The 25,441-nt window shown below is 42.6% G+C and overlaps 1 protein-coding gene across 4 annotated transcripts; it reads right to left on the bottom strand.

The window, feature by feature from the left end:
- Nucleotides 1-24,807, bottom strand: SERPINE2 (serpin family E member 2). 4 transcript variants are annotated; one of them, XM_075099218.1, is made up of 10 exons: nt 24,704-24,792; nt 10,115-10,389; nt 8,805-8,924; nt 7,400-7,627; nt 6,141-6,338; nt 3,447-3,645; nt 3,202-3,302; nt 2,111-2,197; nt 1,495-1,578; nt 1-674 (listed from the first exon to the last, which is right to left on the bottom strand). In XM_075099218.1, the coding sequence occupies exons 2-10, from the start codon at nt 10,368-10,370 to the stop codon at nt 637-639; spliced, it is 1,311 nt and encodes a 436-aa protein (XP_074955319.1). In that variant the 5' UTR covers nt 10,371-10,389; nt 24,704-24,792; the 3' UTR covers nt 1-636. The 4 variants fall into 4 exon arrangements, with proteins under 4 accessions (XP_074955319.1, XP_074955320.1, XP_074955321.1 ...); XM_075099219.1 differs by having other exon boundaries at nt 8,805-8,921; XM_075099220.1 differs by lacking the exon at nt 8,805-8,924 and having other exon boundaries at nt 24,704-24,807.
- Nucleotides 24,808-25,441: the final 634 nt, after the last annotated feature.

Here is a 25,441-nt window from a genome sequence, read left to right as displayed (position 1 = left end):
TGACTGTTCATAATGCAGTTTTATTTTTTCCTTTGTACAAAAAACAAATATAAAATTTAAATCCAATAGAAAGTGTATACTAGCAATGACAAGTTTACATTACAATAAGACAGACAATGCGATGTATATCTAACACCACATTAGTTTTAAAACTCTGATACATGCACTATATAAAATAAAAATTGCTAGAACTTTTAATCTATTTCTACCAAGAATATCCAGGTACCAAGTTACTCAAGAACCAAAAGTAATCTTGATAGGCAGTATCTACAAAATTAGACCTTTTCCACACACAAGAAACCAACATTAATAGAAGTGTTTGTCATTCTTTGTTAAAATCCTCTCACAAAAGCCATACATAAAATTCTTAGTAGATACAGAAAAAGCTCAAAAGTTTGTTAGCATAGGTAACCATTCAGTAGTTTAGAGAATCTTTTAGACATTTTGAAGAGATACTGTAGTTTTCAATTTGTATTTTTCCCCACAAAGCCAGAACTATGTTGACCTCTGCTTCAAAACCTAGTCAGTGGTTAAAACTAGCTCTTGAGTGAAGTCAGAGTAGTGTACAAAATATTTAACAGAACAGGGGTATGTCACATGAGTCTGTTTACTTCTTGAAGAAAGTATTTTCCACATTCAAGGTTTGTTTATTTGTCCCATAAACAAGATTGTACCTAAGGGATGAAATGAAAACAAGGATTACCATAGCCGGTAAATACAGTTAAACTTCTCATGAAAGCATGAAGTCCACAGAGCACAGCCAAGCCATCTCATCACAGTCTTGTCTAGCCTCCCTCAAGTTTGTGAGCCCAGGGAAGCATATGTTTGGATAGGTGGCCAGCTCATATTTCTAGGGACACACAGTTCTGTTGAGGCTCTGTGGAGCCTCAGGACGAGGACTGCTGCCAGGAGCCTACTCTTCCCCCAGTGCTGGCAGCTGCATCTTGTTGCCTACTAACTAGCGTATCTATCATCCACATGTCACTGCAAGAAGTAGATGAGTTATTCAAACTAACTGGGGCAGCTCTACTCTAGGAGAGTCAACCCATACTGCAGAGAAACCATAACCATTATGTTCAAACACTCACTTCTGTTCACAGCAGGCTGGGGCAACACCCTAGATCCCCAAAGTCACTATTCTAGCCTTTGCCCTAGGACTATTTTACTGTCCATCAGAAAGCTAGGTCCTGTTCACAGATTCACCATCAGTAACAGTTATTTCCTTTCCACTCAGGGGAACTATGAGTATTAAAGAGTATTCTTTTCTACCGATGAACCTGCCATGCTTGTTTCTGTTAACTTTGCAGCCAACACTTGTATTTTCTCCTGTTCTGAGCTGTATCCCAAATGAAGAAGTCCTGCAGGTACATTTTTATGCCTTTAATATTAATTATTTTTAAAGCAACACTTATTCAGTACCTCCATGCTTTTGTCTCTATTGCAAGGCTGCTATTCAACTTCTAAGCAAAAGAAGTACATATAAATGCTGCTTACCTGTAGGATTGTGCCGGATGAAAAATACAAATGGCCTGTCTACTATGAACCAAGGAGGGGATGACCTGGCTATTAAAATTGCAGCTGGCAAAAAAGATAAGGTTTAAAGTTAGACCAAGCAAGCACCACAACACATTACATATTCTTATCCAAGTGAAGTATTAGTGTATAGTAGAAGCTTGCACAGGTAGAGATAAATACCTAAAACCTACCAGTACGGACATTTAAAGCCACACAGGTCACATGTTATTCTTATAGGAACCGTATTACAAAGGCAATACAAGACCCACAGAGATCTGGAAGTCTTGGGTTGTCACCCAAAGCATGTAGTAGCTTAGTTGTCTTTGCCGCCTGGATAGGCAGGAACATCCCATTGGTGGCCAAAGTATTAGCTATTAGAAGATACTTCTCTAGAAATTTTGCTGTTTACATTTCTTAGAGTATACCAATGGTCTGATCAATATTAGCAAGTAGGGATTTTCCTGAGAAGTTACGTAAAATCCATCCACTGATCTGAAGTCAGAACACATTCCTGCAATGATCTCAAAGTGGTAGCAGTATAGTCTAGTCTAATATAGTTTTCCCTACTCTGACAGTTATCAGTACAGTTGCTTACTTGTTGCTGCAGAAGCTTTGGTTCCATCTTCACTAACTTCAATTTTTGTCTTTTGCAGAACATGAGATACATGAAGACCTTCTGTTCCTATAAAGCCCAAGGAGAACAAGCACTTTCAGTAAAACTAACTGCAAGAGTCTTGAAGTACTTTGTAGCTAGCAGCTATGCTAGCATGGCTAAGAATAATAAAAGCTGCTACAATCCTGCTGAAATCCTGCAGTTGCAGTGAAGAACAGCAACTGTATCCAAAAGTTACCAGTAGTAAGGTAGTAGTTTTAAAAAACTAGGTTATTGCCTATCTTACTCCTCCCTCCTCGCCATTTATTAGGTTCTTATTTGATGGTTTAAGTTAGAAATGTTCACATTTTTAGTTTTAATTAAATGAATGACTGAAAAAATGCTATCTGAATTTAAGTTACACCCCCATTTATCTCAATGCTGGCAGGGAGAGCGCACTTGACAAGACACCTTGCTTTCAGTGAAACATGGAAATTTGTTTTCAAAATAAGCCAGCACAAGGCAGGCTTTATTTAGATCTCTCTGTGGAAACTAATCAGTAGTTTAGTGGAAGAAGGGACAGAAATAAGATGACATTTTAGAGCCATGGGTTCAGAAACATCTACATCCCCATTTTCAGGTATAATATTTACAGCTCTGGTTTGGTCCAGTCCCTTAAACTGGGAATTTAGTCCATGAGCTTTTGTACAGCTCAAAAAAAAGTCATTAGACACACACTTCAGGGAAGAGTTAAATACCGTAGTTGTAGTATTTGTTACAGTCTAAAGTATGGTATTGTCAGAAGTCCTGCTATAGATTTTTAAGACAATGCTTGAGACCCTCAGGTTGTAATATTAATACTTCAGAAGCTGACCAATATGATTTACTGATGTAATGCAAGAGAAGGGGAAAAAACCCCACTGCAGTGTTCAATGGAAGCAAACAGCCATGCTTGGGTGGCTACAAAACAGAACTTAGCTCCAATGTCATGGTAACACTTATCCAAGACAAAACAGACAACTGAGTTGGTAAAACCTCTTTATTCAGTGCCAGAAACTATAAGGACCACCATGGATTCCAAAAAAATAGCTTACTTGTTATTTTTGCAAAGTTTGCCTTTGACTGGTCAAACATATCTGTAATACCAAGTGCTTTCAGAGGGTCCTTTAAGTCTGTTTCTGCTACTGCTGTAAATCTAGTTGGAACAAACAAAAAAGAATGCATCAGTATTACGCAGGAAAGTTACCTTAAGCACTCTGTTCCTCCTGTATCAGAGAAGATATACATATATAACCCCCAAAACATTCCTTGAAGGAAAATTGATTATATTAGTACTTACTTCGGTAAAATAACCTGCACTCTCTTTGCTACCATGGTTGTCATCCAGCTTCCTATTGTTTTTGTGCTGATATGGGGAATGATAGCAGACAGCGGCGTTGTGCTTTCGGTGGGCAGAGCAATCAACATGCTTATCATTTCACCATGGTATGGCAATTCAATGATATTATACCAGAGCTCATTTGGAGTACTTGTAGTGCCTAAAAAAAAAATAAGTAAAGCTAGTGAGCCATAATCTTTACAGCCTTAAATCTCAGTTTTACCTTTAGACACCAACTGCCATAAGAGTCTGTTAGGAAAGCTTTGCCCCCATCTTAAACAGACTCTAAAAAGTCACAGACTGCCTGCCTTCCTGCTAGGCAACCCTTCATAAGTGGCATGGGCTCCATACAGATGCTAGTTTGATGGAAAGCAGAGACAGGATGACACCATGAAGCAAATACTCATTTGCGTTTGGTATGCATACCATTTCCCAGACAAACCTCATCAGCCCAGAGTGGCAAGCCAGCTATGTCAGAAATCACCAGGTCTGTGAGTCAGCTGGATCTCTGCTTCAGATCTCCACTGTACCAGAGCCAGCTGAGCACCAAGAAACAAAGAAAAAGCAGCAGACTATCTTTCCAAACTGAAGAGACCTTGCAGACAAGCTTCTTCCTCCAAGACTTATTGGAAGAGGTCCTGCTTGAAGTCATCTCTTGCATTTACTTCATTTTCTTGCTTAATAAGGATCTCATTAGAAGGAGTCTCAAGTCCTTCAAGGTAGTGGAGAACAGCCACTTCAAGACAGTGTAGGAGGCCAATTACATGAGGAGTGAGATAGCAACACCTCCAGGAGTTACAGCAAGTGCTAAGAAGATGGTCTTTGAGCAACCCTCTCCCTCCAAGTCCCTTTAGTTACTGTGGGATTTCTGGCATGTGACTGGGAAAACAAACACTTTTTATAGGAATTTCAAGTGAAAACTTGTCAGTTTAACTACAGACAGGGTTGCTGGTAAAGTTTTTGGACAGCAATAAGACCTTATCTTTCCCCTTTCTTCAAGAATGTCTGCACTTGTCAACCCAAGCTGAAAATTGACATCTTCATTAGAAATTTAATCTTGTTGCCAGGACCATGCAACCTGCCTTGACTGAGATCATATTGCTAGAAAACTGGTAGTACTGCACTTATTTTGCAGTAATTATGTCAAGCTTGGCAGTTTGATTATTTCCTTTTATTATAACAGTGGTTCTCAGACTAGGGCCTACAGATCAAAGTACTGGTTGCGTAAGTCAGCTACAGAACAGTAACAAAAGGTAAACTGTCCAACAGTTAATACTACTTTCCTGATCTGCCACATGCTACTATCATTACTAGTGAGACGCTATCAAATGGGGGGGGTGTCATCTTCACAGTCATCTGATGGGATTTAAGATACTTATCAAATTTTAAATTTTAAGATCCTTTGGAAGCATAAGATAGAAGCCCTGCGTCAGGATGTCCAGAGATATGCAACCTAAAACAAGTCCTAACTCAGCAGGATTTCTCTTGTTCCTTTTAATGCTTCCATAGCTTTTCTAAGTTACACAGGCTAACATAATGGAGTGTTTAGCCAGCATCAGAATCAAGAGTCATAAACCTTTCAGATAGTCTTGCTAAAGCCCATCTTAATTTATGAACTTTTCAGACTCCACAGATTAGTATACACTGCAGTAGGCTTCCCCACCTCCCCCAGCTCACACTTTCAGCTGTTATCTCAAAGTATTACATTAGCTCTAATATGTAGGCTTGGAACAGAAAGTTACAGCTGTTTACTTTAACATAAATCTACTAATACTAGTAGAGCACTACTGACAGTAAAACTAGGCACTTAAAAGCACAGTGGGTCTTGGTTTTTTGTATTTATAGCAAGCTGTATTCTCAGGCCTATTTCTCAGACTGTATTTAGTGCACATGGAAGCAAGTTCCAGGCAGCACTGCTCACTTCTTGGAAGGACACAACAGAAGGCATTCTTTTATCAGAGCTTCAATCTTACTTTAACCAATAAAATCCCCATAGGGCTGCAACACTGAAGCTCTGAAGTACATTGTCAGTCACATCAGGCTGCCTGTATCAGCTCTGAGGGTCTCTGATGGAAGTCTGGCTGAACTTGCTGAACTACTTTTCACTTGTGACTATTTGAATTTGAATGGCAGCTTCACACCTTGAGAGACAGAGCCAACATACTAACCCTGGGCTACTTTGGCTCGCAGAGGACTGGGGACTACAAGCCCCACTTCTTTATTATACAGTAAAACATAGATTGATTCTACTCCAATTTTCATCACAGCTCATCACCAGATAAGCCTCAGGGTTCTTTTTCTGTTGGCAGTTTTCCTTTATTCTCACCCCTTAAAAACAACAATAAAGCTTTGCGGTAAGAAGAAATCCTAAGTAACTTGAAAAGGTCTCAGTTTGGGTACTTCAGATTTTCCTTTTAAAAGGAAACAGAATAAGGCAAGTACTCTAACAGAGTCTTCAACCTTAAGCAACTGTTAAATCCCTTGCACAGCAAGCTCATCCATACCTCAGCAGTACAAGATAACCCAAAGCTTCCTACATCAGCTACAGTAATCAATACCATTAAACACCACATGTACAGCAAACTCAGTTCAGTTTGAAGGAAAAGAGCAAATTTTACAAGCATCATTGGTGGTAGTGGGAGTTACTGAGCTTACCACAGCGGAAGATTGATAATTGCGACAGCATAGGAACTTGGTAGGTCTTGCCATCAGCTCCATAAAATGGACGTTTCTTTGTATTTTCAGGGCGAAATCGTGATTTCCATAAGCCCTTGAAATACACAGCATTTACTAGAACCAGTCTGGTCAAACTGCCATCAATATCATCTGGAGCTACAACCTGATCGATCATACCTAGAAAAAAATATAGGAAGTCTGAGTATTTGGTCTCATAATGCTGGCCAGCTGTTCATTTAGAACCTGAAGCACATATTACTTGGCCTCTTGATCTGTGAGTGTGCCAACTCCTCATGGGGCAATACATTTGAGGTTTATAAAGCCAATGGTAGTCTTTGTCAAAAAGTAAATCTTTGGGATAATTAGGAAGCAAACATGTCTTGCTAATCAATAGGCTGATGTTATAACAGGGTCTTAGCCTTTCCAGCATGTGAGCAGATCTTAAGACTATATTATAGTGGTAATAGTTTCAGCTGAAACACTTCTCCATTCACACACTGCTTGCAACATTGCTACACAAAGCTGGTGACGTGGTAGAGAAAGAATTTGACATCCTCATTTTACAAATACCACATCCAACATCATTAACACACCCTCACATCTAGAAGGCACAGGTTTTAACTCCAAGAGATACCAAACATGTAGTTCACCTAGGCTACAAGTGTTGCAAAACATGATCTCTGGCTTTAGTGTATGTAAGCTTGACAACTAGATGCCAAGAAGCTTGAACCATGAGGAGTTCTCAAGGCAGGGTTAACTAAAAATCTTCCACTAAGCATGACTCTTAAGAACATGGCCATATCATGCAAGAGTTTGGGGCAGTAAGAACAAAAGCTGACCTGCTCTACATCCTTCCAGAAGTCTGATTTACTGAGTTAAGCATCCAAGTTGCTTGAAAGCACCTTTCATGTTTGAGAAAACATAGCTTCAAGAAAGCTCTGCTTGGACTTTTCACCAATTGTATGAAGGCAAAGAACAGTAGAAGCTCTCCTGATCCCATGGGCAGATGGGCACACACACTATACATATAGGCCACCAGACAGGCACATCTGCTGGGGCAGTGAGACTGCAGATTCCTGGCCCACCAGCTTTAAAACACACTAATGCCAGCTTAAAGGAAGTTTTCAGCTGCAAGGCAGAGCTTTTTCTACCTCCTCATCTTTCCCCAGTATTTCCATCCAAATCAGATGTTTCAGACACCACCCTGCCATGCACAAGAAGCACTTGCCAATACTCACCCCTTGTTTCATTTTTCACCCACTGGTTGATGGAATCACATGCTGCATTGGGGTCCTCAAAGTCCACACTCCTGACACTGCACTGAAACACCTCTTTGTTCCTTGTAACAAAAGGCACTTCCATTTTAAAGCCACTCTTTGCAAACACTGCATTAGCAATTGTAACAATGTCTTTATTCTTTTTTGAGACTATGAGCCTGTTTATCTTCTTTAACGCTTTACCAACTCCTAGTTGGAAAGAACAAGTTTAATTTAGAATAAGATGATGAACAAACAGTTACTTTATATGCAAGTATTAATGACATAAGAGGTCAGACATTAAGTACTGACTAGAAACAGAGACCAAAGCAGGCATTCTGAGAGGCCTTCCAAAATACCCATTTCTGATCTCTCGTCAGAGGAACACCACTGTTTCCCAGCAAAAATATGACCTTCACTGTGATACCTGCTGCTGCTCTAGCTGTCTGCTTAGAACGCTACAGACAGTGCTGGGGATAATATTGAGGTTCAAGTCTTAATCTTGAGATACTAATAATGCTCTTCCACAGAGGAGATTGTTCCAAAATTTATTTCATATCATAAGCCCAGGTCACCTGTCAGTTCTGTGACAGTGACAATGAAAGTCAAGGGCTCAACCTTCTCACTCAGAGCCAACAGGTCTGCAGGAATATGCAGGTGGTCGGTAACTTCCAAGTGCAAAGTAAAAGTTGTTTTCTCACCATCCTTCCTTTCCATCTACTGAGAATAAAAGAAGCTGTCAAGATTCCTATAATAAGGTTCAAGTCAGGTCTTAGCTTCCTTAAAGACTAGGTCCTGGCCTAAATCAGCTTCAAGCAGTAATCAATCCCTTAACACATGAGCTTGCCTTTAAAAAAGAAAAATGGGAAAGCAATAGGTTCCAGTGCTTACAGTCAAGATCCTTAGGGCCTGAAAGCAGCTTGTATCAAGTGCTTGCTAGCTCCTTCACTGTATGAGAGAAGGCATATGGCAGCACAGAAGAACTGCTATGTTCACCATACCCAGTTCTCCCTGTTGTTATGGCTTATGAATGAGTGCTTGTCTACACAGGGAAGCTATTGCCAGGCAAGCAACTTCATGTTCAACCACTACATTGCACAGGATCCTTGGGTGGCTGTTCTCACATCCACTATTAATGGGCTCCCTCTGTTTCCCAATACAATTTAGGCAGAAGCATTTCCAGATTGCTTCCTTATGTAGACAAACTTGAGATAAGAGTTATAAAGCAAATAAATTAGTTCAGAGTTATTCTCTTAGCTGCATATAAGAAAAAGCCTCAGATGGCTTTGCTGTTTCATGTATCATGAATGCTTTAGCAGTACTGTTTGTACTAATTTCTACATGTTCACTCTCCAACATTATGGGCAAATTCTTTTGGAGAACATACCATAACAGAGGTTCTCAAACTGTATTCTGTGGACCACTGGTGGCCCACGGAGCACTTGCTGGTGATCCAGGGAGAGCTGGCTGGTCTCATGATGCTGGCTCTCCTCTTTGCTTCCAGCTGCTAAATTGCATTAAAAGACAGCTAAAGATAAATGAAATACTTTCCAACTATTACCTTTCCAAAGAAGCAATTGCTGTAGTGGCCAAAGGACTGTAAGGCAATCATGAACAAGAGCAGAGGAGGTATGTGCAAAGAAATAGGTAGCATCCCTTAACAGGTATCTGTAACAAGGTACTGGCTACCTTCTAAGGAGTTTGAGAACCTCTGTGTCTCATAGTTAAGCTTAGAAAGTCTGCAGGCCAAATAAAACCAGTTGATATAATGCTTTAAAATTTTTGCAAGTACTTATTTTGAGACATCCAAATGTTCCTAGAGTTGATTATCCCATGAAGAGATTTCAAGCTACAACATTTAGATCTTAAGCTGACAAATCATTTTCCTATACTTTAAACCCAGAACCAAAACAGCAAAGCAAATGAAGACAGGACAACACGTTATATGACAATACTGCTCAAGATTTAAATGTGCACTTACTTCTTGGAGGGTTTCCTATTCCTGGAAGGCAGGCAGAATGTTGGCACTAAGATGTTAAGTCTTGCTGGCAAACACTCACAAAAATACTCAGCATGCAAAGTAAAGCAGCAAGAACCTTCAGCCTAGACCCTCTCAAGGGGCAGACTTTGGCAGAGGAATATAAACACAGATGCATGCAGTGTCAGGCACAGAGACAAGCAGAAACGGCTATTGCAAGAAGAGAGCACTACAGATTCAGGGATCCTGACAGCAGAAACACAAGTAAACAAAGATGGAGAGCAGAGTGAAAGTATCAATTTTATGGTTAGGATTGCATTGCTTTCAATGTGGTGATGAGACGTATTCTCTTGCCTTGTTATCTAAGGAATGGCACATTAAGGGCTGTTCAGTGCAGCCTGAAATAGGATAGCACAGCCTTCCTGCATAGCGCTGGCACTGGACTGCCATCAACACTATTCTGGAAAATCAATTTTGCAAGGAAGAAGGCAGTTCTAGCCAGGGCCTTGAAGTCATTAACAAAGCTGCTTATAAGCTAGTTCAAGTATATGTACATGTCCATACTCAAATTGCCAATTAACTTCAAGCATGTCCATTTTGTGCTTTGGTAAACAGAGTTAATTGGTATCTGATGCAATCAACCACACTTTGAAAGCCATCTCAAAACAGCATGAGGATTCTGACAAAACACACCCAAAACCACCTTGAGAATTACTGACCATTTACACTGTATCTCATCATGGTTGTCAGCTGCTTTTTTGTCTTGCCATCAGCACCCAGCTGCAACACCCCCAGGACTGAAGCAATCCCATGAGGAGAAACAACAACATTGTCCTGAGGCTTAGCTTTCACTATCTGATTGAAGACCTGTATTCCAACATCAGAGCTAAGTTCCTCCAGAGGATAAAAACTGAACTGGGAACACACAGATGTTAAAGTCCCAAGAGCAAAGAGAAGTGGGAAGTGCCAGTTCATGATTTCTGGTTGGAGATACCTGTAAGATAAAAAGAGGGGAAGTTAAGTCAGCTTTCACAAGTACAGCATTTTTATTTTCAACTTAAACTCTTGTTTACCTAAAGAGCAGGCAAGTCTTGCACATGCTCCACACACTATTCACAGATCTCTGGCAATGGGACTCACACTTGCATTTTACTACTACCAGTATTTTAGGTCTAAGGGTTTCCAGAAGCAGAGGTAATCTTAAAATAGCTAGGTAACCGTGACTATATAACATGACAAAAGCCACCAAGTTGGGAGACTACCTCCCAGCACACATAAGTCAGTTTGGCAGTTCAGTTAAATGGAGCCTTGGCATCCTATTTAAACTGCCCTTTAGGATAAATTAGTGCCGAGAAGCCTTGTGGTATGGTCCCCGCCCACTAAGGTGTGATGCACAGTACATTTTATAGATCATTTTCTGCAGTGAACAGAAGCATGTATACATATGCAAACAGACCTTCTGTTGTCGGAATTTACACCTGCCTAGAATAATAAGAGTTAGCTGCATAACTAGCGTTTTCCATGATGGGAATATAGAGGATGACTTTTAGATTTTAAAATGCAAGTTAAAGTTTGGATTTTAGCCTGTATTTTTTCCATTTAAGAAAATTCAGTCGCTAATGAGTACAGAAGGAATTTCACATTCCAAACAGGCCAATCTTCATCTGCAGACTCAACACCTAACAGAACTCGGTGTTGTTAGAGCCATGACCTCCTAGGATCTGAGGCACATGCAGCAGCAACATTGTGTTCAGGACCTCTCAGCAACTCATTAGAGAGCCAAGCCCAAATCTTAAGCATTGGAAAATACTAGGCTGTGCTTCTTCCTCATGGAGGTGTACTCAACCCCCTTTTTTGTTAGGGCAAACAGGTACTTAGAGGAATAGTCATGCAATAATCTCCTACTTTGGGAAATTAAGTTCCCTGCTCACCTTTGAGAAGTTCAGTCAACATTTTTTATTTTAAGACATGTCCACTGCACATTTCCAGAGTTCCCACTTCCATCTTCAGCCTAACAAGCAACCCTTGTTCTCTCACTGAGCTGACTTTGGTGCTAAGAGCACACTTAAGCTTTAGTCTCTCAAACTTGTTGAGGAGTCAACTAGTTCCCTAGTTCACCAAAAGCTGATCAGGCTGCAGAAGGTATACAACCAATTAAAGTTTCATTTGCATACCACATGCAAAAAACTAAAAATAGGTCTCCTCCTGTTGAGCCCTCTGCTCAGCACTGCACACTTGCTCTTCTGCTCCAGCAGCCCTGGAGCTGGAGGCCAGCAGAGAAACAGCATTTAGGCATTTCAGCTGAGGTGTTATTCACAGCTGCCTCCCACTCACATGAAAGGGCGTACTGCACCAACGAGCTCTGCCATTGCACAGCCTACCTACGCTGCCAAGTTCAAACCATGCTGGAGCACTTGATTACCAGAAAACCAGCTGGTGTTTGTACAGATTCATTTAATCATCTTTTAATAGCATGTACTTTAGCTGTGCTAAAACACTTGAAAGTAACAAATACAGCATTTCCACTTTCTTCTACACCATTTCAGGGGACAGAATTGGCTTTATCAAAGTTTGCTGTTGCAGCCCAGAATAAACCAAATGCTGAACATGAAATAACACAAGAGCTGAGACATCTTCCTCTCCCACCCCCCCAACTGTTAGAATAGCTGTGACCAGAGGAACCTGTTGGACTGATTTAAGTTACACAAGAAAAAGTGGAAATGCTGTCCTACAAAGGAGATTAACAGCCTGCCTGCTAATTAAGTCTTTCCCATCAACATATTAGTCCCCCAAGCAGTTTTGGAGTCACTGAGGTACCATTCCTTCCAAAGGAACTCTATACCAGCCATCGGCTGGCACTACTCAAGCTTAGTCAGACAACTAGACCTGATTTGGGTGGCTGCAGCCGAGACCTGCAGGAGGAAAACCCAAATGCCACCTGAGCCCTCTGAGGCAGGTTACAGGAGTCACTCCCTAGATTTGTCCTGCCCCCCACACCACTTGCTACAGCAGGAAGTCAGTCATGGGAAGGACCAGCAGCCTGACAGGAAAAGTGAACTTAACATTTTTAATAAAGTATAAGGAATATTCTTAAGTGTTCTTTGGTACTAGCACAAAAACCCCACCTGAAATATCTAGTTTTGTTCTTAGGGGGAAGGCTTCCTTCTGTCCCAGGCAGCAGCTCTACACTGATGGCAATGCTGCCTTGCAGGAGGCAACTGGTTTGCTACTCCAAGAGAAGCTAGGTTTTGGGTTTAAGGGTTTTCTTTGGTGGTTTGGCGACCATCTCTTCTCCCTACCTGGAGACCCAACAGGCAGATGAAACAAAAATGGTTAATCCAAATATTAATGAAACTTTTACCTTTACCTGGTACCTCAGCAAAAAACCTCAACTATTAGAGATTCTTAGTAGATGCACTTAGAAGCAGGCAGTTAATAGTGGTGCAATACAGCCTGCCCCATGTAGTGATGGAGACAGGGGACAGCGACAGACAACGCAATCACAGAGCACACAATTTGAGCTGTAATTTGAAAACCCTGCTTTTGATTGAGGCAGCTCCACCAGATTCAGCCAGCAAACCAGAAGATATTGGGCTATTTTGAGCACATCTACCCTTGACACATTACATTGCCATAAGTATATTATGAAGGCAAAGACAGGAGTGACACTTCTATGAAGTCAAGTAAAGCAATGTTTCATTGTCATTTATGTACTGCATCTGCACAAACCTAATTGTAGTCAGACATTTCTCTCCTCTTTGCCTTTACCACACTATATTGCAAGTCCCAAGTTTTCTACTTCACTGGTGACAGCCCCTGCCAGACTCAGGGTGACAGCTACCAACAGCCTTACATCTTCTCCACGAGACATGTGCAAAGCCTGTCAAACAACCCAACTCTGCTCCTAAGGCCACTGCTGCAGAATTTTGGTTTTGGTTTTTTGTTTCAGGGGAAAATTATCACCTCCTACACCTGGTTTCTCCAGAAGTCTCCATGCTAATCTAACCTCTTCCTACGCCATTAAGGCAGGTTGGTCTCTATTGTGGAGCACAATCTCTAGCAGATCCCTGCTCAGGAAGTGAAACAAAGTTGTGCAGTGCTCTGAGCATGGGAAAAAGAGTAAAACTGCTTCTCAGCATTAGTTACAGGGCAGTCACTTCTTGGCCCTGCCATTTGCATTGCATAGCTTAGCCAGCTAACTGAGGAGCTCATTTCACATCTGAGTAGAAGTGGCATTCATGTTATTGATGTTTCCGGTATGGATTTCAGTATATTCAACTTCTAGGGAGTTTAGAAACAAGAAGTGCATTTGCATATCCTGAAACAAAGAAACAGCTTAAGTAGAGTGTAAGGAGAAAAAATCCAAAAGGATGTAGGATGTGTAGGATGGAAAACAGTTGACCTGCTATACAGAATACCAACAAGCTTTCAACAAGCTTTCATAATGCTGAAGCTAAAAAACTTAGTGATAGTTAAATTTGAATCTAATGATTCAGAAAGTCAAACGAAAATACAAACTTGGCATTTCTTTGCCTACGACCTTTATTTTTTTACGAAGTTAACTGGGAAGGAGGAAGGTGTATAGGCAAATTCATTTACATAGTTGTGGGCTTTTGACAGATGCTGGACTAAAAAAAAAAAAACTGTCTTCAAAGTAGGCTGCCCACTTTTTAGATTGATAACTTATAGGAAGGGCAACATCCCGCAGCTTAAACTTCTAAACAGACACTGACCCAAAGAAATACACCTAGAGAATAAAGAACAAAAAACCAAATTTGATTTGTTACAGAAATCCAGTTCTTAACCCTAATGCTAAAGTTTCGGGGAAAAAAAAGAAAAAAAAACAAAACAGATGACAGCATCATGCATTCAGCTGTATGAGAGATTGCTTTGGCCACAGCAAGCATTTCAAGAACTCCATTATGCCACCTGCCTCACTGAGCAGCACCATATCACATACTGTACACCATGAAAATTAGCAGTTACTACGTATATCAAACCGCAGAGCCTAGTTTAAGCCACTGCATATTTTTATACAAGTAGTCCAGTCAGGCACAGAACTCTAGGGAAGGCAGGAGAACACCACCAGTGTTGTATCTGCATTTTGTGTTGCTTCATGACAGATGATGAAATAGCTTCAGGCTACCAATATCCAGATGACCTCATCCTCTAGCCGGTGTTGCAAACACTAACCTTCATACATGCTAGGCAGTGTACTCAACTCTCACTAGGCGCAGCTATTCAGATCACCCACACAATGCATAGTTTAAGCTTTTGGCTGAAGTTATTATGGAAGTATTTATGTCAACAAAGAGGACACGATGCTTTCAGCCTGCCATTTGCAGAACGCTTGGTACAAAGCAAAGTTGCATTAATACAGGCTGTTTGATCTGCTCTAGAAAGGCATTTGGTGGAACAGGGAGAAGTTAAGTCTTCAGCCCCAGGCTGAAAAAGCTGCTGAGCATGGAGATCCTCCTACAGGAAAGGACAAGCTTAGGAAGGACTTCATTTTCAGAAAGCCAGACCAAGCTGCTGCATTCTTCCCAAGACAAAGAAGAGAAGTGAGCTTGGGTTGAGAACAGAGGCAAAAATGTGAGATGAAAAAATACCCAGATTTAAAATATAAGTTAGAGAAGAGACCTGCCCCAGAGAGCCTGAAGAACACTTTGAAGTGAATTGAGGAAGAAATAGTGAGTTGTACAGATTTAGATATCTGTACCAACTGCACTAAGTACTGTATGTATGATAGTTTCCTACAAGACACCTCCAAGTGTTTATTTTGAAGCCTGACTTCAATAGCAATAAGGTGTGACCCAAATGGCTCATATTTGCAGCTGCAAAATGGATTCTGCATTGCCTTTAAAGACATATCAAGCATAAGGAAGTTTAGACATCAGACTTCACTTCTGTCAATAGCTGTAACTAAAACAGCAGCAAGCACAGCTAAACATAGTAAAACTAAAAAGCAGACTTGCAGCATTGCTGGTCTCACTGTATCAAACCCAAAAAGCTCAGAGTCCCTGAGCCCACATGGCAGGCACGAACATTCAGGGACTTCAAGTTTGAGATGTTGATGTTTCTTGTCTGTGCCATCTATGCTAATTTAAAAGTCTTATTTCAACTGACATGTGAGCTCAAAGAAAGTAATTTCACTTTAGGCATTTAACTAATCCTCTCCAGCAGGACTGAATAAATACTCAACTAAACTTGTTAACAGTCATTTAAGGAGCTGGCTGAGCACACAGCAATTGTTTCTACAAAGCAATGAGGCCACTCTGGTTGCAATAGGAAGGTCACATGCTGGGTCTTGTTTTTCAGATGATGCACACTTGGCAGCATATTAAAACACTCAAGCCTGTTGGTAGGCGGCTTCTCTGCCCCCCACCTGTATTTTTGCAACTCCCCTTCTGCCTAAGCCTTTTACATCCCAAAGCCTCCAGCTTCAGCAGCCTCTCCTGCCATGCTACTTGGCCTCTGCTACATCTGAACACACTTTTGGGTTCAGAGCAGCAGGATCCATGGTCTGAATATAGAAGTGGCTTCCTCCACACAACAGAACCGTGAAATGTTTCATCTTCCTCCAGGTTTTCTGGTACATCCTGAATGTTGGCTCTTCCCTTTCATCTAACAACTCCTTCCAGTGCTTCCTGCTTTAAAGGAGTGAGGAAAAAACCCCACAGACATCCCCATAGATACAAAACTAAAAAACATGTTATATCAACATATCAGGTCACATGAAAAGTATCTAATACAGCAAAACAGATTTTTATTACTCAATACCTGGAAGGTTTAGTATATGCAGAGCATTACTAAGAAAGAATGATTGCTAGCTTTTAAATAGCTTAGCGATACACTGCTCTGTAGAGGAATAAGTTACTGTCAACATGAGATAAGCATAACTTGTACACAGAGATAAGTCAGAAGGTTTTTTTTTTAAATCTTGTATGTTAAGATATTGGTCTGACTTCAGGCACTACCACCAACCTTGCACCCAAGTGCAAAGAACATGGTACTGGTCCTGAGGCTTTCCTCTCTCAACTTTAACCCTTTCTCTGCTATTTCTAATTCTCTGTTAGTGCATTTGTGTTTGTTCCAAGATGGATCATCTCCACCTGGAACACCTCCCGTTCAGCTGTGTTCAACCAGCCTCCCCTGCCATGGGGGAATTTCCCAGAACACCGGCTTGTAAAACTGGCTGGCCCCAGATAGGAACCATCTTTTTGTCCAAGCACAGTTCCCACATGAGCAGAAAGTTAGATTTTAGTGCTTCTTTATGAAGACTCCTGAGCACCATATCTTGGGAGTTTGTTTTGCATGAAGCACAGAGAAGCTCCATTTAAAGTTTTCTGTACTCTCCTGTCTCCTGTTCATAAGCCAGACTGATTCTCACTAGTATGTGTCTTCTATGGCATTTAGTGGTGGCTCATGCTAGTTCACTGCATGATGTAAAATTGGTCTTTGTAAAGTTGACCAGTGGCAGCTTTTGATTTCAACACTTAGTTGTAACTGTATGACAGCTACACAAGCACTATTCAGAGTTTCAAGTACACAGATAAGCATTTATGTATTTTTTGCTTCCGTCCCTCATTCATATATAATTTGAAAAAGCCAACTTGAGCTCTGCTTCATGAAGCAAATATAAAGTTTGCTGATACCACAGGGCAGGAGGCTTATGGAAATGATTCTGGGACTCTACAGTTCTACCACCATTCTCAAATTTTATCTGTCTCCTCTCATTACAGTATGCTCAACAACTATTGTTAGAGTTTCTATGTGTTTACTTATGTATTTAAAGCAGAGTTTCCACAGCCTTCTCTAAGATCTTACAGTATCAGGAAGACTAAAGAAAATTATGTTTTCAATTTACTGGTGTCACTTTATTAAAGAAGTGGTTTTGTTGATCTGAAGTTCTTCATGCACCATGGTTATTTTAACATAATGAAGAAACAGCATGGGACAGTCAGCCCATCATGACTAATGCTGCAGAACCAGTTTCCCCAAAAGATGCAGCACAGTAGTGTTTCACAACATGGCAGTGAAGCTATACCCTCTTGCTCTGCATTCACCCCAGTAGAGGGAATGATGGTTCAATGACTAAAGCATTTGCCTAAAACTTACCATCAGGTCCATAACCCAGGCTCCCATTTTAAGTTTTTGTGGAGGAAAAGCCTTGTGGAACCACAGTTCCCACATTTACTGTACATTAACAATGCTCACTATGCAAATACAAGCTCATTAAGAGCCAAAGGCAAACCTACGGGATTGCAAGCTCCCATTAATAAGGTACAGGGTATTAACTCTTTGGTAATGGGCTGCATAAGTACAGATTCATGAACTAACTCCACAAGGTGCTAGACCAATAATGGCTGGTGTCTTACCAACTCAGGTCCCTCACCACCACCTTTACCTTAACACTCACTTCTGCTGTAGTATTTGACCTTCTTTTCTTCCTTAAAGAATATTAAGGGGAAACCCTTATTCAAAGAATTATAGAATGGTTTGGGTTGGAAGGGACCTTTAGGGTTCATCTAGTCCAACCCCCCTGCAGTGTGCTCAGAGCCCTGTCCAGCCTGACCTTGAATGTCTCTAGGGGTGGGGCCTCCACAACCTCTCTGGGATTCTAGAGTCCAGAATCTCTGGGTTCTCTTTCAACCTCTTCTCCAGACTTTCAGAACCTCTCCTGTTCCACCACTTCACCACCCTCATTTCTTTCCAATATATCCAGGCTAAATCTACCCTCCTTCAGCTTAAAACCATTACCCCTTGTCCTGTCACAACAGGCCTTGCTAAAGAGATTGTCCCCATCCAAGTTCTGAAAGGCCACAATAAGGTCTCCCCCACAGCCTCCTCTTCTCCAGGCTGAATAACCCCAACTCTCTCAGCCTGTCCTCACAGGAGAGATGCTCCAGCCCTTGGATCATTTTTGTGGTCCTTGATGCAGGACTCATCTGATAGCAGGACTCTTGCACCTCTACACCCCCGCAGAACAAACTGAAACTTGCTCCCCAGTGAAATTTTCATCTGCTGGCCAGCGATACGTGCCCCATCTCCTGCACAAGCCAGGCTGAGAGAGAAGAAATAGCCTTGTGGACATGGCCACTTTGAGACTGTGTGATGAGCTGTGCTTGAGCAGATCGAACATTGAGACCTCCCCAATACAGATCCTTCTTCAGAAGGGTTAAGATATTAGTATCTGGAGCACTCAGACCTAGAGAACTGTCAAGCAAAAGAAAAAATCTTTGCAAAAAAAAGCTGAAAACAGAATCAAGTCCTCAAACCAATAGTGAAAATTTCAGTAGAGCTTTGACAAGGCATGCAAGCTGCTGCAGAGTAGAAGATGGCTAATTGTTTGCCTTTGGATTCTACACCTTTTAGGTTTAGTTTACTTTACAAGAGAGGCACTTGTGTTTCCTATTAAACACCCTATGAAGCCTAGTTCCCATCATTCCACGTGCTGTAAACCCAGATTGAACCACAGCATATCTGAAAATGGGGTTTTCTATGTAGCAATAATATTTTTATACCTCTGGGAAGCCAGGAGAGATGGCAGGACATATCAGCCAGAAGATATCTGACCAAAGCCTACGCATGTTTTGGTTATAGATGCCCAACTTGTAACAAGTAAGAGACAGGCTCTCAGTCTTCCAAACACCATTATTTTAAGTGAGGTTTCTTGAAGACAAGTAAGTAAAAACTTAGCAATGTTGAATTATTTTCCTACTACAAGAAGTAAGTCTATGGTAATAACAGTGTTGGCAGTTCTGTCGAGTTAGAGTTGTATTTGATGCATTCATTTCACCATAAAAATTGTAATAACTGCAGTATTCTCTGTCCATAATAAGAACTTTTATAAGAACTTGTACTTACACAAACTCATTGATATCCAAGATCTGAAACTTAAAGCATTCGTATCTAGAGAATACTACCATCTGACAACATACATTGAGAGATCAGGAACACTGTTCTATTTACTTCATCTGTGGTTGGAGATCTGCAGAGTGATAGGTGACTAGCCTTTTATTTATTAATCATACTGTCCAACATTTATAATCAAACAGCTTCCGGTTTGCAAGTGAATTTAGAAACCCTGTTCTCACCTGAAACACTAGATAACAAATGTAACTCTTAAAATGTAATGTAGCTAAGGAATAAAGTTAATATTTAAGAGGAAAAAAAATATTGATTTTCTACATCCAGGACAACATCACTGAAACAAACTTAGGCTCACAGAAACATCAGACACTAGATTTCAACTATTTTGGAACTAGCTTAAAGATTACCCAAAAAGGATAGGGATATTTACATTTTTCTTTACAGCATATAGGTGTTTACTTATATTCATCTTTTTCCCCTCCCTAGCTACAGAAGCAGCCAACCACAAAAGTATAAGAAGTCAGATACTGTAAGGATGCAGGAATCACACCCAGTATAAGGATACAGGAATGAAGCATTGTGCCAAGAACCCTAACTATACTCAGATGGACACCTCCTCAGTCATCTGCAAGACTTAGATGAACTGGTTAGTAAGAAAATTAACAGCTATTTAAAAGACCTGTGTTTAAGAAAACACACTCTTTTCATCAATCTGTCCTCACCTCTGACTAATCACACTGGTTTTACTACAGGTTTCTGGAAAGGCAAGACTTAAGTTTCCATAGGAAAAAGGGACAACTGAGTATGAACTATGCACAAGGATCCTGCAAGAGCAGGTCACAATCTGGTATATTAAACCATCTGATTCAGTTCAGACTGAAAGTTTGTAGGCTGAGTTGTGAGCTGCATTGGCTGAGAAGCCTCCGCACAGTCCATCGCTATTTCTGTAACACAGATGACGAACCTCAGCAGAGGAAGTAGGCAATTAGCTGGGAAAGCAGCCTCTTAAGCTGAGCTGCCAGAGCAGCTGGAGGGCTCAAGCTTGCTTCATTGCTGAGAAAGCTACATGAACTACTCCTTCTGGAAGGGGAAGTACATAGCAAGATGGAGACATAGAGCTAACAGATAAATCTACCAACTTCTACATAGAATTTCTTAGGTTGCTTAAGGCTATAAACAGGTAATAGAATGGAAGAGGGAAAATCAGAGGTTTGTTCAGTTCTCCTCTTGTTTTTCTTCCTGTCAGAGCCAGTGACAGAGACTGCCCCTCTCCTATTAAAACAGGACAAGAAACCTCAAAAGGCACTCACAGCTTCTGGCCAACAGAACCTTGCAGTTCAGACCAGATGACATAGACACCTCAGCAGCAGTGAGGACCACCACTAAATGCCACAACATGCCCTTCTGCAGGAATAGTTGTTTCAAGTTCAAGTTGTTAAGTAATAAGAGCATTTAAGAAGAAAACAAAGCTTGGTCAAAGCTGCATAGCTGATGAATGTGAATTTGTATGATCTGCCCATCATCTGAACTAAGAGAGCTAAGAGGTACCAGCATTTCTCAATACTAGCACTGTGGTCTCTAGCAGCATTTACAGCTGTCACAGTCTGCTGACAACTAATATTTCTCACAAACAAACAGTTCCTAGCCACATGCTGAGACCACTACATATACACAGCCTTGAGCAGGGGTCTTCAGTTCAGAACTTACTGGTAATCAGTCTTGATGCCTTCCATAATTGTTCTCATGGTACCAAGATACTAAAAAGAACTTCAGGCCACTGTTTCTAAGGGAAGAGCTACCTGAAGCACATGGTTTACATCATGTTGCTGAGCATGGTCAGCAAGACTGAGATTTCCACCATGGGGAGATCAATCCACAAGATGACTATGCTTTCATACTTAAACTGCTTTGTGGCATATTTATCAGGCCCCAGCGTGAGTCATCTCCTGATTTCAGCCTCAAAATATAAGCAAAAACATCTTTCTGGCTACTAAAGGTGAACACCAGACCACAGACAAGATAGAGTAGCTGCCAAAACTCATGTGTTTCCACAGACACGGCTCAAGAAGAGGAGCAAAAGGATAAATAAAGCATTTCAGTTAGCACTTAAGCTTATTTCAAGGCCATGACAAACAACTCAAGAAACTATGGCTCATACTAGCATCGCCACTAATGGCCCCATCTTCTTCCTGTCCATGATCACTGGCTCCAGCTTGAGCAGTGGCCTCCACAGTGCTTGCAGAAGTATTCATGTAGTTGAGTAGTGAACTAGATTCCAGTACTGAAAGAAGAGACAGGAAAAAGCAGAACACAGGACAGCTTTTCTCCATAGCATGCCAGCCTAAACATTTGTGTAGCTACAGCTGTAAAACATTACCACCTTTATTTTCTTATCTTTCTGGTCTCCTCCCACACCATCATTTTAACCATCATGGAGGAGACACACCTTAACATACATGTACATGGTTGCACATACTCATCTTTCTCATTTTCACACAGACGCTATTTACTTCAATAAAAACGCTTTCATATTTTCATAGTTCTCTAGTTTACACTGTTAATCTTTAAATTCATATGTAGGTGGTTGGTTACTCCATGCTACTGGCTCTCCAACACTAAAAGAGTCAGTTCTTAATATCACTGTTTATTCAGGAGTTGTTTATGGTTAGCATAGGTGCACTGAATTACACAGTACTTACAAGCTAGTACTTTGCTGTCAAGCATGATTTTTAAGTTATGTCACAAGTGATCAGGAAGATGCCCAGAGGCATGCAAAGATGACTGCATCCAGCAACACTTTACAGATTAGTGATGATTAATCCATCTTTTCCCTGTCTTCTGTGTGTGAAACCTTTGACCCTAAAGAATAGTAGAATCCAGTTAACAGACCAACTAACTGGAAGTATTTTGATGATTAGGTTGGATTTCCCCCTAATTAATATTACAAAAGCATGCTTCCTCACGCATGCTTGTGATTAAGCAACCCAAGCGGTCCAGAAAACCCCAACTCAAGCTTCCAAGAAATATCTTCCACTGAGCCTCAGCTTTTTCAAGCATGAGCACCGCAGTTGCCTAGCAAGAATCAAAAAGCCATAACCGGCTGCATGAGCCGGGCAGATACTGAGCCCACCACAAAAGCAACACAAATCCCTAGCCAGAACTCCCTCTGAACTATTCCCTTACTGTAGAGGTATGCAGTTTATAAGCATCTCTATTTTAATTCCTAGCAATAAGGTGAGGTGGTTATTTATTTATACACATACACACACTTCAATCTAGTCTAAAAATGCCTTGTGCAACTTACTGGGATCACTGCTTGACATTTTTGCCTAACAGTATGCTGTTAAGAAGCTTTAGGACTAGAACACATCTCTGGCTGTGCAATTTAGAGACCCACACTAAAAGTCTCCACATGCCACTAAAACATGCTGCTCTCCAGGTTGTCAATGACAACACCAAACAGAAGCTTCAACACTTCTGTACACACCTTGAGACAAAATCCACTGCGGATTCCTATTGTTCTCTTTTTTTGTACTGACATGAGTTCATACCACCTCCCACATGAGGTGCACAGAGCTATATATAGACAGTTGTCTACAGCGATGGCCATATCACCATCTGAAGCAAAGAGGAGTTTTTATAACATCCTGATACCTAGGGAGCAGATACAAGGGTAACATCCAAATAAGCAGCTTTTCAGCATCTTAAGCTACTAACAAAATTTGCTGACAGATTGTCTGACATATAACTTGTCCCTAATTATTAAGAAGCTGTGGACTAGCATTCATTACTCAAAGTTTACTCCTGTGCCAAACGGCTGCTATTCTCACATGTTTAATCACACCCCATAAAATGCTAAAATTCCAAGCTAGCACATCTTATATATATTTGAATCAGTCTGCTTAATCATTCTGCCTTTTTATTTGCATTAGTTTTCCCCTCACTTTAAAGGCTCATCTGATCACTCAGCAGGCATGCAGCTGCTTTTCACATTGCTCATGGATTTCTGCAGCTTCTCCGCTTTTTCGAAGCTACACAACAGTACAGCTGCTCACACCTACATACATTTTGTGAATAGTCCCTACAAACCTGGGTTTCTAATGAAAACCTGTGGAGAGCAGGGGGCAAGACATTACTAAATGCTCACACAAGAGAAAGTGAAGGGAGAAGTAGTCATTTTTAGTCCAGTGAAAAAAAATAATCAGTCTACCAGGTTTCTCTTTCAGGAAGTTGCCCAATAACACAATTAAAACCACAAGAAACCAAACCATGTTTCAGAATCATATGCAAACATGAAAAAAGGAAAGAGAAGTAATCACACGTAGGCCTCTAATCCATAGGCAGATATTCTCAAGTTTTAAGGCAAATCTGACATTTTAACACATATTTGTTAGTATAATGGTATCTCCAAAGCTTCTATTTCTCTGTGAAGAGCCTCCTGCGATGCACAACATTGAGCCAAGATATTGAACACCATTTTATCCGTGAGACAAAAGATTCTCTCCGGAGGTGTACTCTGCATTTCCAAATCCCCCCAGAAGTCAGTACATGAAGCATGCTCCCACATTATTCAAAAGGAAGCCAAGATAAGAGTTTAAGCTAACGAGTTCTCTGCTTCATCACACAATTTGATGCCACCAGCACTATCCAAATCCTGTTTCCATTACAGAATATATACACCCTTTCCTCCCTAAACTGCAATGGCTGTAAATACTTCTCCCCCATTTCTCTATGACTCAATATCTAAAGAAAATCTCGGTTAGTAACTGAATTAGGATTTTTTTAAAGTATAAGAAAAGCAAGCTCTCTCTCCCAGCGGACAGGAGACACTAACGAAGTGAGCAACTTCCAGTTTTCAAGCTCTGACGGTGAAGGCGATGCTCGGGAAGCGCCCCCTCTCCCGCAGCCGCGGGCTCCCCCGCCGGCCCGGGGATGCAGCGGCGGCCCGGCCGCTTCCCGCGGCGGCGGGGGCAACCGGGGCTCCCCGCCCGGGGCCGGCCGGCACGGGCAGAGCGCGGGGCTGCCAGCCTGGAAACAGACTCCTTGGAGGGGGGACACGACACCTCCTTGCTTTCAAAAGGAGCCAACAAGAAGAAGAAACTCACCACGCCAGAAGCACCCACTCACCCCACAGCGCCCACGCATCCGGCGTTGGGAAGCTCGTGGGAGCAGGTAACAGGCAAAGCACACCCGAGAGCCCACCGGCACCCAGGATAACGCGTCCGGAGCGATCATTTGCGGCCAGCGGCCTCCGGGTTGTCAACAGGGAAACTTTGGCTCCCCCCCGCCGCCGCGGAGCCCGCACGCCGCCCCCCACCTCCTCCTCCCCCCCCGGGCGCCGAACGGCCGCCCCGGGCCCTCCAGCCTTCCCCGTATCGTCCTCCTCCTGCAGCCCCGCGGCGGCACGGCGCAGGGGCCAGCCGGCCCCAGCTCACCTCCCCTCAGCAGCTCTCAGCCCGGTCCCGCCGCGGCAGCTGCACCGCGCCACTCAGCCGGAGCGCGGCGGCGCCCGGCGTTTATAGGGACCGCGGCCCGGCCCGCCCCGCCCCGCCCGCCCCTCCGCCGAGCCCCGCGCTCGCCCGCCCGCCCGCCCGGGGCAGAGCTGCCCGCGGCCGCCGCGGCGGAGCGGGGAGGGGACGAGCGCGACGGCGGGAGGCGTCGGCCCGGCCCCGAGCCCGCCGGGGAGGAGCGGCCCGGCCTGCCCGCGGTCTGCCGGGCCACAGGCCGGCGGTGCGGCCGTACCCCGCGGCGCCTCTGGTACTGTAGGGCCCGTCGTACTGGGCAGGGTCGGCCGCGTCTCCTCGCCCACGCCTGTGGCCCTGCCCCAGCCGCACCGGGTCCCTCCCGAGCCCCAACGGCAGCTCTCGCCCCGCTGCCTGGGGCGCAGGGAGAGGCACCAGCCGTGGCGGGAAGAAGGGGAAGCAGAGGCAGCTGCTGTGGCGCCCACTGGGGCAAGGCGCAGCCCGGCAGGACCGCTAACGAAGTGGGGTTAGCGAGGGCACGGGGACCAGCGAGGCCAAAGGCTGCAACGTCCCCCGACACCACGAGGCCCCTTCCTGGCACCGGCGTTGTGGGAGATGCGAGGATTTCGGCCAAAGGGGCACTTCCGCTCACCACCCCAGCCTTCTTGCACACTCCCACGGCTAGGACCACTGTGCCCACGTCCTCTAGCA

Source organism: Phalacrocorax aristotelis, chromosome 7 (assembly GCF_949628215.1).
Source record: "Phalacrocorax aristotelis chromosome 7, bGulAri2.1, whole genome shotgun sequence".
NCBI lineage: Eukaryota > Metazoa > Chordata > Aves > Suliformes > Phalacrocoracidae > Phalacrocorax > Phalacrocorax aristotelis.
This window is presented reverse-complemented; position numbering and strand designations above follow the sequence as displayed.